The 17,638-nt window shown below is 42.8% G+C and overlaps 1 protein-coding gene across 1 annotated transcript in view; it reads left to right on the forward strand.

Annotated features, from left to right (window-relative positions):
• The window catches only part of LOC120978048 (cyclic nucleotide-gated olfactory channel-like), a 332,263-nt gene that overhangs the window by 229,924 nt on the left and 84,701 nt on the right, over positions 1 to 17,638 (forward strand). Inside the window, exon 4 of the mRNA XM_040406287.1 lies at positions 14,343 to 14,453. Within this exon, the coding sequence (XP_040262221.1) occupies positions 14,343 to 14,453 (111 nt within the window). The remainder of the gene's footprint in view (positions 1 to 14,342; positions 14,454 to 17,638) is intronic.

A 17,638-nucleotide genomic window follows, 5' to 3' on the forward strand; every position in this document is an offset into this window, starting at 1 on the left:
CATGCAGGTTATACATACAGCTCTGCTACACAGTACACAGCTCTGCTACATGCAGGTTACACATACAGCTCTGCTACACAGTACACAGCTCTGCAACATGCAGGTTACACATACAGCTCTGCTACACAGTACACAGTACTGCTACATGCAGGTTACACATACAGCTCTGCTACACAGTACACCGCTCTGCTACATGCAGGTTACACATACAGCTCTGCTTCACAGTACACAGCACTGCTACATGCAGGTTACACACACATCTCTAGTACAGAGCTCTATTTGATGGCTGCAGTTCTGTACACTCTACCAGCTGCTGTGCACATCTGACCCCTTCCACACACGTGACTCGTCACATGGTCATGACATCATCACAGGTCCTTTGCCTCTCCAGCAGCTAGCAGCTCCGTCAGGTGAAGAGTGTGTGTAGTAGGGCATATTTTGAGTTAGGGAGGACGGAGTTTTGGCTGATGTCTGAGGGAGGACGGAGTTTTGGCTGATGTCTGAGGGAGCACGGAGTTTTGGATGATGTCTGAGGGAGGACGGAGTTTTGGATGATGTCTGACGGAGTTTTGGCTGATGTCTGATGGAGTTTTGGCTGATGTCTGACAGAGTTTTGGCTGATGTCTGACAGAGTTTTGGATGAGGGAGGACGGAGTTTTGGCTGATGTCTGAAGGAGGATGGAGTTTTGGCTGATGTCTGAGGGAGGACGGAGTTTTGGCTGATGTCTGAGGGAGGACGGAGTTTTGGCTGATATCTGACGAAGTTTTGGATGAGGGAGGACGGAGTTTTGGATGAGGGACGACTGAGTTTTGGATGAGGGAGGACGGAGTTTTGGCTGATGTCTGAGGTCTGATGGAGTTTTGGCTGATGTCTGAGGGAGGATACAGTTTTGGATGAGGGAGGACGGAGTTTTGGATGAGGGACGACTGAGTTTTGGATGAGGGAGGACGGAGTTATGGCTGAGGTCTGATGGAGTTTTGGATGAGGGAGGACGGAGTTTTGTCTAAAGTCTGAGGTAGGAGGGAGTTTTGCCTGACGGAGCATGGAGTTGTGGATGATGTCTGACGATGTCCTAATATGTATGCCGTATCCTCTAGATCTGTCAGGTTTCGGGGCTGTCGCTGAGCAACACGGAGTTTCAGCTCCCTCCAAAGATGTTCTATTGGATTTAGGTCTGGAGACTAGCTAGGCCACTCCAGAACCTTGATATGCTTCTTACAGTTCCACTCCTTGGTTATCCTGGCTGGGTGCTTCGGGTCATTGTCATGTTGGAAAATCCAGCCACGACCCATCGTTAATGCTCTCACTGAGGGAAGAAGGTTGTTGCTCAAAATCTCACAATAAATGGCCACATTCATCCTCTCCTTAATACAGTCATCCTGTCCCTTTTTTCCTCCAAACACGACGAGTGAAGTTTAAACCAAAAAGTTCTACTTTGGTCTCCTCTGACCACATGACTTTCTCCCATGCCTCCTCTGGCTGATTCCTCAACTTTCTTATCAACAGTGATACCCCACAAGGTGAGATCCTGTATGGAGCCCCAGTCCGACGGAGAATGACAGTCGTCTTTAGCCTCTTCCATTTTCTAACAATTTCTCCAACAGTTGATCTATTTTCACCAAGCTGCTTGGCAATTGCCCCGTAGCCTTTCCAGCCTTATGGAGGTCCACAATTTTGTCTCTGGTGTCTTTTGACAGCTGTTTGGTCTTGCCCATGGTAGTAGTTGGTGTCTGACTGACTGTGGGGTGGACAGGTGTCTTTAAAGAGCTCAGACAGCTGCTACTAAGTTAGAAAAATGAGTGGAGTAGAGGTGGACTTTTTAAAGGCACAGTAACAGGTCTTTAAGAGCCAGAATTCTTGCTGTTTCTCAGGTGTTCAAATACTTATGTTCAGCAGTGCAAGACAAATACATTCTTTAAAAATCATACAATGTAATTTCCTGATTTTTTTATTTTATTCTGTCTCTCAGAGGGGGAATGCACCTACAATGTGAATTTCAGACCCCTCCATGATTTCTAAGTGGGAGAACTTGCAAAATCGCAGGGTGTGGTGAGCTTATGAACAATTCCCTATACTTTTTTTTACCAGAAAAACATGATACAGTCTATTTTATGTGACTCAGACCACTGCAAGGCTACTTTAACCATAGAGCGAATAGTGCACCTGCAATGGGCCCCCTGGCAGCAAGGCCCCTAGCAGCAGCATCAGTTTGAATTTGTTCTGCTTCCTCAGGACGTGGATACAGTTGAAAACTATGATGGAGCAGAGAGACACTGGATCCTTGTTCCCCTATTTATTGTAATAAGCTATTCTCCCTCCCGCCTCACACACTTCCAGGCTGGCGCTGTTGCCAGCTAGGTAAAATGGAGAACAAAAACAACACTCTGATTGGCTGGAGGCTTTTGGTCCAGCCAGGTCATGTGGGGAGGTATATAGTACCAATAGCCACTGACCCCACTGTACTGGACAGCAAAATGGATGTGTTACAGATCAGTGAGTGTGGTGCAAACTAATGGATTTGGTGTAGGGATAACCCTAAGGATGTTATCCTGCCACTTCCTGGGATTTACCTTTTAACCCCTATACAGGGATCTGGACTTTAGTGCGAGTTAGCAACCAGGTGCAAGCATCGGGAGCTCAAGATATAGAAAATGCACCAGAATAACAGGAAGTATTAGACTTAGGATAGATGTGCGGGCAGGGTAGTGGTAAAGCACATAAAAGGCAGGCAGACTGAGAACTTGACTGAAGGACAGACAGACTAGGTATAGAACTGAAACACAAACAGAATTGAACCAGAAATGCAGGAGCCCACAAGCCAGATGGTTACCGGAGTGAAACATGGCAGGAACACAGGCAGGAAATGACAGAACATAAAAGCAGTTGAATCGCAATTGTACTAGACTATCAAACACCTTTGCTGGTTACCAGGGAACTTAAAGCTCAGGCACCCTCAGCCTTGAGAGGGTACCTTAAATACCCAGGGAACCACAGCCACTGGCTGGGGAAAGATTTGGGATTATGTATACTAGCCCTTTAAGAGGTTTGAGGTCAGTGTGCATGCTCCCTAAGGGAGCATCAGGCAGGGGCATGGAGGCAGCAACATGAAGAGGATGCTGGCCACCAGAAGGTCAGGTGGCATAGTGACTGGTACAGTGTCTGCAATGGCAAGGAACAGCAGGAGGGCAGTGAGCACTGACTGCAGACCTAACAGGATGGAGGATCAACGCAATAAGTCAGGACCACAGAGAACACAGGCAGCACGCTACAGGCAGAGCAAGAGGGATGAAGATGAGCAAGCTCCTTCTTCTCCTCTGCAGAGTAAGCTCTGTAGTGGAGAAGCAGCTGGTGGGAATATACACTCACCTAAAGAATTATTAGGAACACCATACTAATACGGTGTTGGACCCCCTTTTGCCTTCAGAACTGCCTTAATTCTACGTGGCATTGATTCAACAAGGTGCTGATAGCATTCTTTAGAAATGTTGGCCCATATTGATAGGATAGCATCTTGCAGTTGATGGAGATTTGAGGGATGCACATCCAGGGCACGAAGCTTCCGTTCCACCACATCCCAAAGATGCTCTATTGGGTTGAGATCTGGTGACTGTGGGGGCCATTTTAGTACAGTGAACTCATTGAACAATTGAACAATTTGAAATGATTCGAGCTTTGTAACATGGTGCATTATCCTGCTGGAAGTAGCCATCAGAGGATGGAGTCCGAATCTGTTTACGCCAAATTCGGACTCTACCATTTGAATGTCTCAACAGAAATCGAGACTCATCAGACCAGGCAACATTTTTCCAGTCTTCAACAGTCCAATTTTGGTGAGCTCGTGCAAATTGTAGCCTCTTTTTCCTATTTGTAGTGGAGATGAGTGGTACCCTGTGGAGTCTTCTGCTGTTGTAGCCCATCCGCCTCAAGGCTGTGCGTGTTGTGGCTTCACAAATGCTTTGCTGCATACCTCGGTTGTAACGAGTGGTTATTTCAGTCAACGTTGCTCTTCTATCAGCTTGAATCAGTCGGCCCATTCTCCTCTGACCTCTAGCATCCACAATGCATTTTCGCCCACAGGACTGCCGCATACTGGATGTTTTTCCCTTTTCACACCATTCTTTGTAAACCCTAGAAATGGTTGTGCCTGAAAATCCCAGTAACTGAGCAGATTGTGAAATACTCAGACCGGCCCGTCTGGCACCAACAACCATGCCACGCTCAAACTTGCTTAAATCACCTTTCTTTCCCATTCTGACATTCAGTTTGGAGTTCAGGAGATTGTCTTGACCAGGACCACACCCCTAAATGCATTGAAGCAACTGCCATGTGATTGGTTGACTAGATAATTGCATTAATGAGAAATAGAACAGGCGTTCCTAATAATTCTTTAGGTGAGTGTATCTGTAATAGTGATCCACATATCACATCCTCAGTCTGCAGGTTGGTAGAGTGTGCCTGGAAAAATTACCTCCTGTCTAGAAATCAGAAAAGACAGAGCACAGCTAGCAGCAGTTTATACAGCTAAGTGCAAGTCATTTCTACAAGGTGCATTTCTATCTTTTAGTGATTTTCTAATTGATAAGCTAAGTGGTTTAGCGGACCAGGCTATACCACGGCGAGCGCTTGTGTTTTTTTTCTTGTGTGAAGATTTTCTATCTTAACTACAGCACATTGATGGGTATCACATATGAATAATTTTATATGGGACCTATGACTAGTTCATAGAAACACTACAATATACAGTGGATATAAAAAGTCTACACACCCCTGTTAAAATGTCAGGTTTCTGTGATGTAAAAAAAATGAGACAAAGATAAATCATTTCAGAACTTTTTCCACCTTTAATGTAACCTATAAACTGTACCACTCAATTGAAAAACAAACTGAAATCTATTAGGTGGAGGGAAGAAAACAAAAAAATAAAATAAAATAATGTGGTTGCATAAGTGTGCACACCCTCTTATAACTAAGGATGTAGCTGTGTTCAGAATTAAGCAATCACATTCAAAATCATGTTAAAAAGAATTTACAAGGCATTAGATATACCATGGAACACAGTGAAGACAGTCATCATCAAGTGGAGAAAATATGGTACAACAGTGACATTACCAAGAACTGGACATCCCTCCAACATTGATGAAAAGACAAGAAGAAAACTGGTCTGGGAGGCTACCAAGAGGCCTACAGCAACATTAAAGGAGCTGCAGGAATATCTGGAAATTACTGGCTGTGTGGTACATGTGACAACAATCTCCCGTATTCTTCATATGTCTGGTCTATGGGGTGGAGTGGCAAGACAAAAGCCTTTTCTTACAAAGAAAAACATCCAAGCCAGGCAACATTTTGCAAAAACACATCTGAAGTCTCCCAAAAGCATGTGGGAAAAGGTGTTATGGTCTGATGAAACCAAGGTTGAACTTTTTGGCCATAATTCCAAAAGATATGTTTGGCGCAAAAACAACTCTGCAGATCACCAAAAGAACACCATACCCACAGTGAAGCATGGTGGTGGCAGCATCATGCTTTGGGGCTGTTTTTCTTTAGCTGGAACTGGGGCCTTAGTTAAGCTAGAGGGAATTATGAACAGTTCCAAATACCAGTCAATATTGGCACAAAACCTTCTGCTAGAAAGCTGAACATGAAGAGGAACTCCATCTTTCAGCATGACAACGACTCAAAGCATACATCCAAATCAACGAAGGAATGGCTTCACCAGAAGAAGATTAAAGTTTTGGAATGGCCCAGCCAGAGCCCAGACCTGAATCCGATTTAAAATCTGTGGGGTGATCTGAAGAGGGCTGTGCATAGGAGATGCCCTCGCAATCTGACAGACTTGGAGTGTTTTTGCAAAGAAGAGTGGGCAAATCTTGCCAAGTCAAAATGTGCCATGGTGATAGACTCATACCCAAAAAGACTGAGTGCTGTAATAAAATCAAAAGGTCCTTCAACAAAGCATTAGTTTAAGGGTGTGCACACTTCTGCAACCATATTATTTTATTTTTATATTTGTTCTTTCCTCGACCTAAAAGATTTCAGTTTGTTTTTCAATTGAGTTGCACAGTTTATAGGTCACATTAAAGGTGGAAAAAGTTCTCAAATGATTTATCTTTGTCTCAGAAATGTATCTTTGTCAGAAACCTGACATTTTAACAGGGGTGTGTAGACTTTTTATATCCACTGTATGCCTATATAAATGCATATCTGATACTGTTGATGTTATTATACACATTTAGAGAAAATTGTTGGTGCCCTTCCATTAACCACCTCCCGACCGCCTAACGCACGGATGCGTCCGGAAGGTGGTTGATTCATTCCTCCTGGACGCATCCGTGCGTCATCTCGCGAGACGCGAGATTTCCTGTGAACGCGCGCACACAGGCTCGCGCGCTCACAGGAACGGAAGGTAAGAGAGTGGATATCCAGCCTGCCAGCGGCGATCGTTCGCTGGCAGGCTGGAGATGTGTTTTTTTTAACCCCTAACAGGTATATTAGACGCTGTTATGATAACAGCATCTAATATACCTGCTACCTGGTCCTCTGGTGGTCCCCTTTGTTTGGATCGACCACCAGAGGACACAGGTAGCTCAGTAAAGTAGCACCAACCACCACTACACTACACTACACTACACCCCCCCGTCACTTATTAACCCCTTATTCACCCCTGATCACCCCAGATCACCCCCAGATCACCCCATATAGACTCCCTGATCACCCCCCTGTCATTGATCACCCCCCTGTCATTGATAACCCCCTGTAAGGCTCCATTCAGAGGTCCGTATGAATTTTACGGATCCACTGATAGATGGATCGGATCCGCAAAACACATACGGACGTCTGAATGGAGCCTTACAGGGGAGTGATCAATGACGGAGGTGATCACCCCATATAGACTCCCTGATCACCCCCCCTGTCATTGATCACCCCCGTCATTGATAACCCCCTGTAAGGCTCCATTCAGAGGTCCGTATGAATTTTACGGATCCACTGATAGATGGATCGGATCCGCAAAACACATACGGACATCTGAATGGAGCCTTACAGGGGAGTGATCAATGACTGTGGTGATCACCCCATATAGACTCCCTGATCACCCCCCTGTCATTGATCACCCCCCTGTAAGGCTGCATTCAGACATCCATATGAATTTTACGGATCCACTGATAGATGGATCGGATCCGCAAAACACATACGGACGTCTGAATGGAGCCTTACAGAGGAGTGATCAATGACGGAGGTGATCACCCCATATAGACTCCCTGATCACCCCCCTGTCATTGATCACCCCCCTGTAAGGCTGCATTCAGATGTCCGTATGATTTTTACGGATCCACTGATACATGGATCGGATCCGCAAAACACATACGGACATCCGAATGGAGCCTTATAGGGGGGTGATCAATGACAGGGGGGTGATCAATGACAGGGGGGTGATCACCCCATATAGACTCCCTGATCACCCCCCTGTCATTGATCACCCCCCTGTCATTGATCACCCCCCTGTAAGGCTCCATTCAGACATTTTTTTGGCCCAAGTTAGCGGAAATTATTATTTTTTTTCTTACAAAGTCTCATATTCCACTAACTTGTGTCAAAAAATAAAATCTCACATGAACTCACCATACCCCTCACGGAATCCAAATGCGTAAAAATTTTTAGACATTTATATTCCAGACTTCTTCTCACGCTTCAGGGCCCCTAGAATGCCAGGGCAGTATAAATACCCCACATGTGACCCCATTTCGGAAAGAAGACACCCCAAGGTATTCCGTGAGGGGCATATTGAGTCCATGAAAGATTGAATTTTTGTCCCAAGTTAGCAGAAAGGGAGACTTTGTGAGAAAAAAATAAAAAATATCAATTTCCGCTAACTTGTGCCCAAAAAATTTTTTTTCTATGAACTCTCCATGCCCCTCATTGAATACCTTGGGGTGTCTTCTTTCCAAAATGGCGTCACATGTGGGGTATTTATACTGCCCTGGCATTTTAGGGGCCCCAAAGCGTGAGAAGAAGTCTGGTATCCAAATGTCTAAAAATGCCCTCCTAAAAGGAATTTGGGCCCCTTTGCGCATCTAGGCTGCAAAAAAGTGTCACACATCTGGTATCGCCGTATTCAGGAGAAGTTGGGGAATGTGTTTTGGGGTGTCATTTTACATATACCCATGCTGGGTGAGATAAATATCTTGGTCAAATGCCAACTTTGTATATAAAAAATAGGAAAAGTTGTCTTTTGCCAAGATATTTCTCTCACCCAGCATGGGTATATGTAAAAAGACACCCCAAAACACATTGCCCAACTTCTCCTGAATACGGAGATACCACATGTGTGACACTTTTTTGCAGCCTAGGTGGGCAAAGGGGGCCACATTCCAAAGAGCACCTTTAGGATTTCACAGGTCATTTACCTACTTACCACACATTAGGGCCCCTGGAAAATGCCAGGACAGTATAACTACCCCACAAGTGACCCCATTTTGGAAAGAAGACACCCCAAGGTATTCCGTGAGGGGCATGGCGAGTTCCTAGAATTTTTTATTTTTTGTCACAAGTTAGTGGAAAATGATGATTTTTATTTTTCTTTTTTTTCTTTCAAAGTCTCATATTCCACTAACTTGTGACAAAAAATAAAAACTTCCATGAACTCACTATGCACATCAGCAAATACCTTGGGGTGTCTTCTTTCCAAAATGGGGTCACTTGTGGGGTAGTTATACTGCCCTCGCATTCTAGGGGCCCAAATGTGTGGTAAGGAGTTTGAAATCAAATTCTGTAAAAAATGGCCAGTGAAATCCGAAAGGTGCTCTTTGGAATATGGGCCCCTTTGCCCACCTAGGCTGCAAAAAAGTGCCACACATGTGGTATCTCCGTATTCAGGAGAAGTTGGGGAATGTGTTTTAGGGTGTCATTTTACATATACCCATGCTGGGTGAGAGAAATATCTTGGCAAAAGACAACTTTTCCCATTTTTTTTATACAAAGTTGTCTTTTGCCAAGATATTTCTCTCACCCAGCATGGGTATATGTAAAATGACACCCCAAAACACATTCCCCAACTTCTCCTGAATACGGAGATACCACATGTGTGGCACTTTTTTGCAGCCTAGGTGGGCAAAGGGGCCCACATTCCAAAGAGCACCTTTCGGATTTCACCAGCCATTTTTTACAGAATTTGATTTCAAACTCCTTACCACACATTTGCGCCCCTAGAATGCCAGTGCAGTATAACTACCCCACAAGTGACCCCATTTTGGAAAGAAGACATCCCAAGGTATTCGCTGATGGGCATAGTGAGTTCATGGAAGTTTTTATTTTTTGTCACGAGTTAGTGGAATATGAGACTTTGTAAGAAAAAAAAAAATCATCATTTTCCGCTAACTTGTGACAAAAAATAAAAAGTTCTATGAACTCACTATGCCCATCAGCAAATACCTTAGGGTGTCTACTTTCCGAAATAGGGTCATTTGTGGGGTGTTTGTACTGTCTGGCCATTGTAGAACCTCAGGAAACATGACAGGTGCTCAGAAAGTCAGAGCTGCTTCAAAAAGCGGAAATTCACATTTTTGTACCATAGATTGTAAACGCTATAACTTTTACCCAAACCATTTTTTTTTACCCAAACATTTTTTTTTTATCAAAGACATGTAGAACAATAAATTTAGAGCAAAATTTATGTATGGATCTCGTTTTTTTGCTAAATTTTACAACTGAAAGTGAAAAATGTCATTTTTTTGCAAAAAAAATCGTTAAATTTCGATTAATAACAAAAAATGTCAGCAGCAATGAAATACCACCAAATGAAAGCTCTATTAGTGAGAAGAAAAGGAGGTAAAATTCATTTGGGTGGTAAGTTGGATGACCGAGCAATAAACGGTGAAAGTAGTGTAGGTCAGAAGTGTAAAAAGTGGCCTGGTCTTTCAGGGTGTTTAAGCTATGGGGGCTGAGGTGGTTAAAGAAAGAGAAACCCACAATGGTCACTGAAATAACTTGAAACTGACAAAAGTTATATTAAATAGAAATTTATTGAAAATCGGCTAATGAAAATCAGACATTGCTTTTGAATTGTGGTTCAACAGAATAATAAAAAAAACTAATGGAATTGGCAAACAATGTTGTTCATGTGTGTATATGCACTATAGCTTTTTTTTACATATATATATGTGCACAATTGGATCCTGTCAGGACAAAATACACCTCTGAAGTGCTACTACAGCCTTATACTGTTAGGGATTAGTCCATATATCTATTATTTGGTCCTGCATTATCTAAAGAAAGAGGTTTGAGCACAGCATGGGTCAAATGCAACTTACCAGAAAAGAGTCAGAATGAGCAGGTAATTAAATGTATAAATGACAAATTATATAGAATATTTTCCCATAAAACTATTTATCAATCTGCCAAGCTCCCCCTGCTCTATAAACATGCTGATTGTAGCTTAAACATCATGTTCAATGTGACAGGTTCCCTTGAAATGTACCCTTCATAGCTTTATTGACTTCCAGAAAGTCAGCATCCCTCATTAAACGCCATCTTTAGCAGTATCTGTAAAATGTGCAGTGAACCAAAGCCTACTGGCCTCAGCTGCACCACCTCCAGTCTTTACTGGTATTTTGCATTTTCCAACTTTTTTTTTGATAATACAGCAACTACATATAGGGCTGTGGTGAACTTTTTGGGCATAGTTTGAGTTAACAGGTTCATGGCCTGTTTCACACTGCTGCCATGATTTCTGTCCAGCTGTTCCAGCAGATAACAGCCTGCCAAGGCTCTTTGGTTCCAGATGCTACCGGAATGGCTGCCTGCCCCATAGACTATAATGGGCTACAGCGGAGATCCGGCCGCTACCTGGAAAATATGAGCGGTTTTGGCCGGACGAAATAGGCTCTATGCTGATCTCTGCCAGACCCCATTATAGTCAATGAGGTCAGTAACCATTCCAGTAACATCCTGCAATGCCAGAGAACTCCATTAGACTGTTCCAGCAGAGAGCTCGTAACGGCAGTGTGAAACAGGTCTTAGGCTACCTGCACACTTTGCAAATTACACACAGTTTTTCCACACATATTCTCGTGTAGAAAACTGCTGTGTAATACAGTACCAACAAAGTGTATGAGATTAGACAAAATTCATGTACACTTTGCTTTTTTGTTCCGTGCAGAAATTGACCTGTCGTGCAGATTTTGAAATCCACAGCATGTCAACTACATTTGCCAAATGCTCATGAATCTGCATGGAAATTTGTGTAGATCTTCTGCATATTTACCCACACTCATGTGCAGGTACCCTTAGGGTGCGACCCAAGAATGCAGAGGATATGACTATGGTAGATTTTAAGTTATAAAAATTCTACAATATGCGTCTATGTGTATTTCTAAGTTTTCATGCAAATGGCTAATGACTTCAAAAATTGATCTGCCCCTGTGACACTATAACAAACTACTATATGTACAGTATAGAGGACGATCAACCAAAATAAACAGTACAGCCCCTTCCAACAGCTGAAATTGTAGCAAAATGCCATGTTCAGGGTCCTACGCATGAACCCGGGTCCATCAATTTGTTAAAATGCTGCTGGACCACTGAATACTGTAGGTGTTACCAGTAACTGTGCATTTTGACACAGCTACACCTGGTCTTTATATTTTTTCTCACCAAATTAGTATTACAAGTTCACTACTAGACTGCAATATTTCGTAATTTAATATTGTTTTGTGTATTTTATTTTCAAAAGCAGAACACATGTAAATGGAGAACACCTAAAAAAGTAATATATAAATCATGGTACTATGAAAAAAACTTAAAATCCTAAAAGACTATAAAAGTGCCACACAAACAAGATAAGGGCAACTTCACACATCAGGAGAACTAGGCTCCTGGTAAGGTCAAAAAACAGATTGAGGCCCACAAAACCCCCAAATAGCAGCATACAAAAATTACACTATAAAGTGCAATGCAAAAAACAACCATTACAGAAAACGAACATCCAGCTCAATTTCACAAAGGTTCAATGGTACTTTATTAGCAAGGTTAAATTAAACATCCAGTTCAACTAGTCTTAGTCTACGCGTTTCGGGCTATCAGGTATATGAGCCCTTACTTATGACATGCTAAAGACACAACTGAGCGCAGCATATAAAGTGGGTCAACACCTTTGCCCCTAATTGCCCCTAATTGGGCTGTCATGTGAACCAAGTAAGACGCTGCCAATCACATGCATCAACTCTTCAGTTTAAAAGTTATATACGGTAATTCATTAGCTAAAAACACCAAAATTCGACACAAAAGAAAATCCAGAGTGGGAAAATATAATCACTATATCACATAGCATTATTGCTGTAATATCAAATCCAATCTTTTGTTAAGTCCCGCATCCAAGTGCGGTTCATCTTCTGTGCTCATAGTAGAGAAGGAGCAGGTGAGAGCCGTGTTACTAATCTGTTTCTCTTAAAAAACAACCATTGGCATATAGAAAGTCCAACATCAAAGCAAGGCTTTCTATATGGGCTTGTATATCAAGCCTCATTCTAGATTATGGCACAATGTTAAATCTATTCATGCACGGTTTTACAATGAAATGCCGATAATGAATGACTCAAGTAATGGTTATTACTAGTGATGAACAAACTTCATGTTTTGAAGTTCAAGTTCGGCATTTGGGTTCGGGTTTTCTGGCAATTCCATTATGGTTCCATTATCACGGGCCATAATGGAATTCTATGACGGAATGCATAACAGAATACCTTTAAGAAGCATTCCGTCTTGCGCTCCGTCATGATAGAAGTCTATGGGCCGCATAACGGACTCCTGCATAACGGAAACCAGACGGATCCGTTATGCGGCCCATAGACTTTTATTATGACATAATGCCTCTTAAAGGTATTCTGTTATGCATTCTGTCATAGAATTCCGTTATGGCCCAAAGTAACGAAATCCATAACGGAATTGCCAGAAAACCCGAATGTCGAACTTCAAAACTTGTAGTTCACTCATCACTAGTTGCCAGTCACCACTGATGAAGCAATACATGCGGGGGTTTAGCCCACAGCACTCCAACAGAGAGGTCCTTGGCAATTTCCTCTTTTATCTAATTCACTTGAATTAGGCTGTATGCATTTTTCTTATTTCAATGTTTTATTTTATAGGTTGGCAAATATCAATGTAGGAGGTTGCCAATATATTATTTATGTGGCATCTTCTATAGTCTTTATGAATTGTAAGCATTGTTTTTTTGTGACAGGGTTTTTGTGGTACTAATAAAATTATCTATTATATATTACATTTTTAGGTGTGCTCAGTGGCGTAACTAGAGTTTTATGGGCGCCAGGGCAAACTTTGTATCAGGTACCCCCCCCCCCCTTCCCCGCACACTGTGCCTTGTCGCACCCTCTGTGACTGTGATCGTTACACCCCTGGTCTCTAGTAATAATAATATACCCCCGAGTAATGTACCTGTAGAGCCCACAGTAATATCTCTATAGTGCCCTTCCACTGTCCCCAGTAATGTCCCTCACTGCCTCTATTAATATCCTTCTCCTTTCACAGTAATGTCCCCCACTGTCCCAAGTAATGTCCCACCCTGCCCCCAGTACCCTCAGTAATGTCCCCCATTGCCCCAGGTAATGTCCCTTATTGACCCCCAGTAATGTCCCCCACTAACCCTCAGTGAAGTCCCCCACTGCCCTCAGTAATGTCCCCCACTGCCCCAGTAATATCCACCACTGCCCCCATTGATGTTCCCCACTGTCCCTAGTAATGTTCCCCACTGCCCCCAGTCTTCACTCACAGGTAACTGGGCATGGCACTGTCACTGTACTTCATGCCAAGCCCCGTCAAAGTGCCTAACTCACCTGCTTTACATGCAGTACAGCATCTATCAGGCCCCAGCGCTACCCTTCTAGAATTATTCACAAATTAAGTGGGAGGGTGGAGCCTAACCAATGTTAGTCAGGCTTCACCCACCCAATTAATTTGTGACTAATTCTAGTAGGGCAGTGCTGGGGCCTGAAAGATGCTGTATTGCTTGTGATACAGGTTAGTTGAGTGCTCTGATGGGGCCTGAAGTACAGTGACAGTGCTAGGCCCCATTACATGTGAGCACAACGGGCCCCCTTCCTCCCAGCCAGGCCCGGTCGCACACTCTCCGACCATGAACGTTACGCCCCTGGGTGTGCTCCATTCACGTGTTCTGTGTTGTGAACATATAGTATTTGTTTGGAAGGCACCTTATATGTTTTTTTATGTGGTCCCTGACACATTTCATAAATTTGTACTTTGCATATTGTATTATACAGCTTATAAAAATATTTCCTGTGTAACACACATTATTCATATTTCTTTCTGCAACCAGTTTGAAGATATCTGAAAGGCTTGTAGTTGACCCCTCTGGAAAATGGTACTACCGTTGGCTTCTTGTAATTTCATTACCTGTGTTATATAACTGGTTTTTACTAGTTGTCAGGTAAGTCCACCTTTGAACCTCCTTAATGCTGAACTATTTTGGACTCTATAGTGGTTGTCCTGTCAGGAAATCAACATATCCTATGTCAATTGAATGTAATGGGTGACATGAAATATCACCTTTTGGAAAACTTGGATATACTGTACCTGTAGTTTTCCCAGTGATAGCAGATGATCTCTGCAGGGTTCTAGTAGCTGAACCACTGGCAATTAGGAGATCATCCAAAATGGTCGATATAGTGACCAAACATAATTTTATAGATTGCTTACATGACATTACCTGCAATCACTTTATTTTTTATTTATATTAACCTCGTGTCTGCAATAAAGTGTAATACAGTTTAGTTTTGCTAATGAATTTGATCTTTTTTTAAATATGTAACATCCATATTTGTAATCTATTCAAGGGTAGAACCACAAGTTCTAATGCAGCGAGTCAGACCGCAGGGGAAACACGTGAGGCTCACGGTAGGCTGATTGGGGTAGTTGTTCATGTACTCACGGTTAGCAGAGCCTCCCTGGGCTGGCAGTGCAGTGGATGGGAAGACAGCACTAAATCCTCCGGGGCACTCTCTATTGCAGGGAACACCAACCAGATGTTGGTTGAGGTGCCCTTGATGGTAATTGGTGTTTAAGGTGCTTTGGTGGCTGGGCCCCTGTGTTCGTGACGCCAGCACTGCAAAGTGCAAATGTTGAGTGTAGTAGTAGTAATGAAGAGTCAGTTGTTGTAAAACAATTGAACATTTACTGGATTCAATAGTCTCAAGGCAGATTTTACAATCCACCAATAAAGAGCCTTCATATGGCACCAGTAATGATTCAGATGTTAAGGTAATTGTAATCCTTATATCAGGTTTAGGCAATTGTCAATGGAGGGATTTTCTAATACTGTTACTTGACAGGCAAAGACTGAGTATATTTACATTAAGTCCCGACTATAGCACTCTGGTACTAAATATGCTGTTTTCTACTTATCTTGAGCTATCCAAAAAGGGCTTTCTCCGTCGTGGCAGGCATCAGTCTTCTGCTACATTATTTGCAGAATGCTTTCCTAAAGTAATCAGGTTTTTAGGTTTCCACTATATCCCAGAAGGATTCTAGTGAATAAAGACATTTCTGAGTGCTAATTATCCATTTGTGTCCCGACACTTGGAAAGTTGCTCTCAAGCACTTGTGCTGATGAGGTCCATAAGCTAGATTCAGCTGTAACCCTCAATTGGCTTACTTTATATTTAGACATAGACTTACTGTCTGGTGCTTGGTTGTTGTGTTTGTCTTCTCCAGGCTTGATCAGGGCCCAGAGGAAAGGAAAACAGCTACATGTTGATTTAGACCTGTTTCTCTCGTCCATACACTAGCTTTGCTCCTCTCACTAACTACTTTACTTCAATTAACTTTATTAACACACCCCAAGGTATATATATTATGTGGTGCCAGCACCACCTAGGGGCGAATGGGTGAAATGACAATGCCAGCCTGATAATAGGAAATAGCATGCAATGCAAATACATAGGCAGATGTTTAAAGTGTTCCATTTACACAAATGTGGGACGCTGCACTAAGAAAGCCAGTATAACTAGTGGTTATTTATTTTTACATTATTATTTTTAAAAATGTATATGACCTGCTGTGCACAAGGTCTTTCCTCTCCCTTACATATATAACACTAAGAAAAAGGAGCAAGCTATTAGAATCAATGCTATGACAGATATATGTAAGATTCTGCAGGGCAGCTGCCTAGGTGAAGAACCTACACACAAAATTGTAAGAAACTTCTACTGTTGTCACGACTGTGACTGATCCAGACAGGTCTGGGAGGAGAAGGTCGCAGCGACTTGCTACTCGCGATAGCTTGTGAGTTTGCTCCGTGGTTCAGGGTATGTCATCTGGGTTTTGCCTTGTGAACCTTTTTGTCCTGACTGGGAGTTTGTAGGCATCCTTCTCAGGTGAGTCCTGTCTGCCACTCCCAGCTACTATATTAGTTTCAGTTTCACTTGCAGTCATTGCCAGATATAGTCCTTACTTCCAGTGCTATTCTGACCTTTGAAGGAGATTGTTTGACGGTGTTGCTGTGGAGCTCTTGTCCGGCGTGGACTGTCGTGTTTGGGATCGCCTTCTCTGCTCGTGACTGGATAAGTCTATCTCTGCTATAGATTGTTTGTTTGTTGCTGTCTTCCCCTGTTGTTCTCCTAGACGTGAGTGATGGTGACTAGTGCTCCCATCGGCCTTTCCCCAGTCTAGTCTTGTTAGGGTGACTGAGGGTTTAGGCATCCTGCTCGCCGCACGGGTTCACACCCCGTCTAGGGTATCAGGGCAGACAGGTGCCAGCTTAGGGTTAATTTCGCATGTAGAAAGGACATTAATGGTTTCCGTCTATAGCAGGGATGCACAACCTGCGGCCTGGGGGCCACATGCGGCCCTCGATACCATTCTGTGCGGCCCCCAATCATCTGGTAACAGACATGTATGTCTATGTCTTGTGGCTGCTCACATGTATCTTTCATGTATTTTCCCATTAAATGGGAGTACTAGAAGTGTAACTACACATTTATGATATATACTGTATGTTCAATATGCCGTAAAAATAGTATTTCAGTTGGTATCACCCCTTTAAGTTTTATTTTCGGCCCTTGGAATTGGTTCAGGCTCACAACGTGGCCCCCAACCAGAAAAGGTTGTGCACCCCTGGTCTATAGCCTTTAATTTGATGTACTAATGTGAACATACTGTATGAACATAATACCTAACTTGGCAGTGATACTGGCCATACTGGCACAGTTAAAGGGAATTTCCGCCATATACATTTATCAGTAACAGAAAGTGTCTTTCCCATGAAAGCTCATTTCTAAAAATTTGTTAAACCTTTAGGTGTTCCACAGGAAATAAAGAAAATTTTTATTTTCCTTTTACAGATTTTCCATTTTAATCCATTCTACTTAATGCAGCAAGGGTTTGAAGCAACCAAACCTCAATATTTATTACCCTGATGGTGCAGTTTACAGAAACACTCTGTATGTGGTTGTAAAGTGATGTATGGGCACACAGCAGGGTTTGTAAGGGAAGGATCTCCATATGTTTTTTGGAGGGTAGATTTTGCTGCAAGACCCTGAAGTACCCCTGGCTGAGGAGTAAAAGAGCACCATGGGTATTTGAGGCCTAATTTGTTAATTTAACTTAATTACTGAC

Source organism: Bufo bufo, chromosome 8 (assembly GCF_905171765.1).
Source record: "Bufo bufo chromosome 8, aBufBuf1.1, whole genome shotgun sequence".
NCBI classification, from domain to species: Eukaryota; Metazoa; Chordata; class Amphibia; order Anura; family Bufonidae; genus Bufo; species Bufo bufo.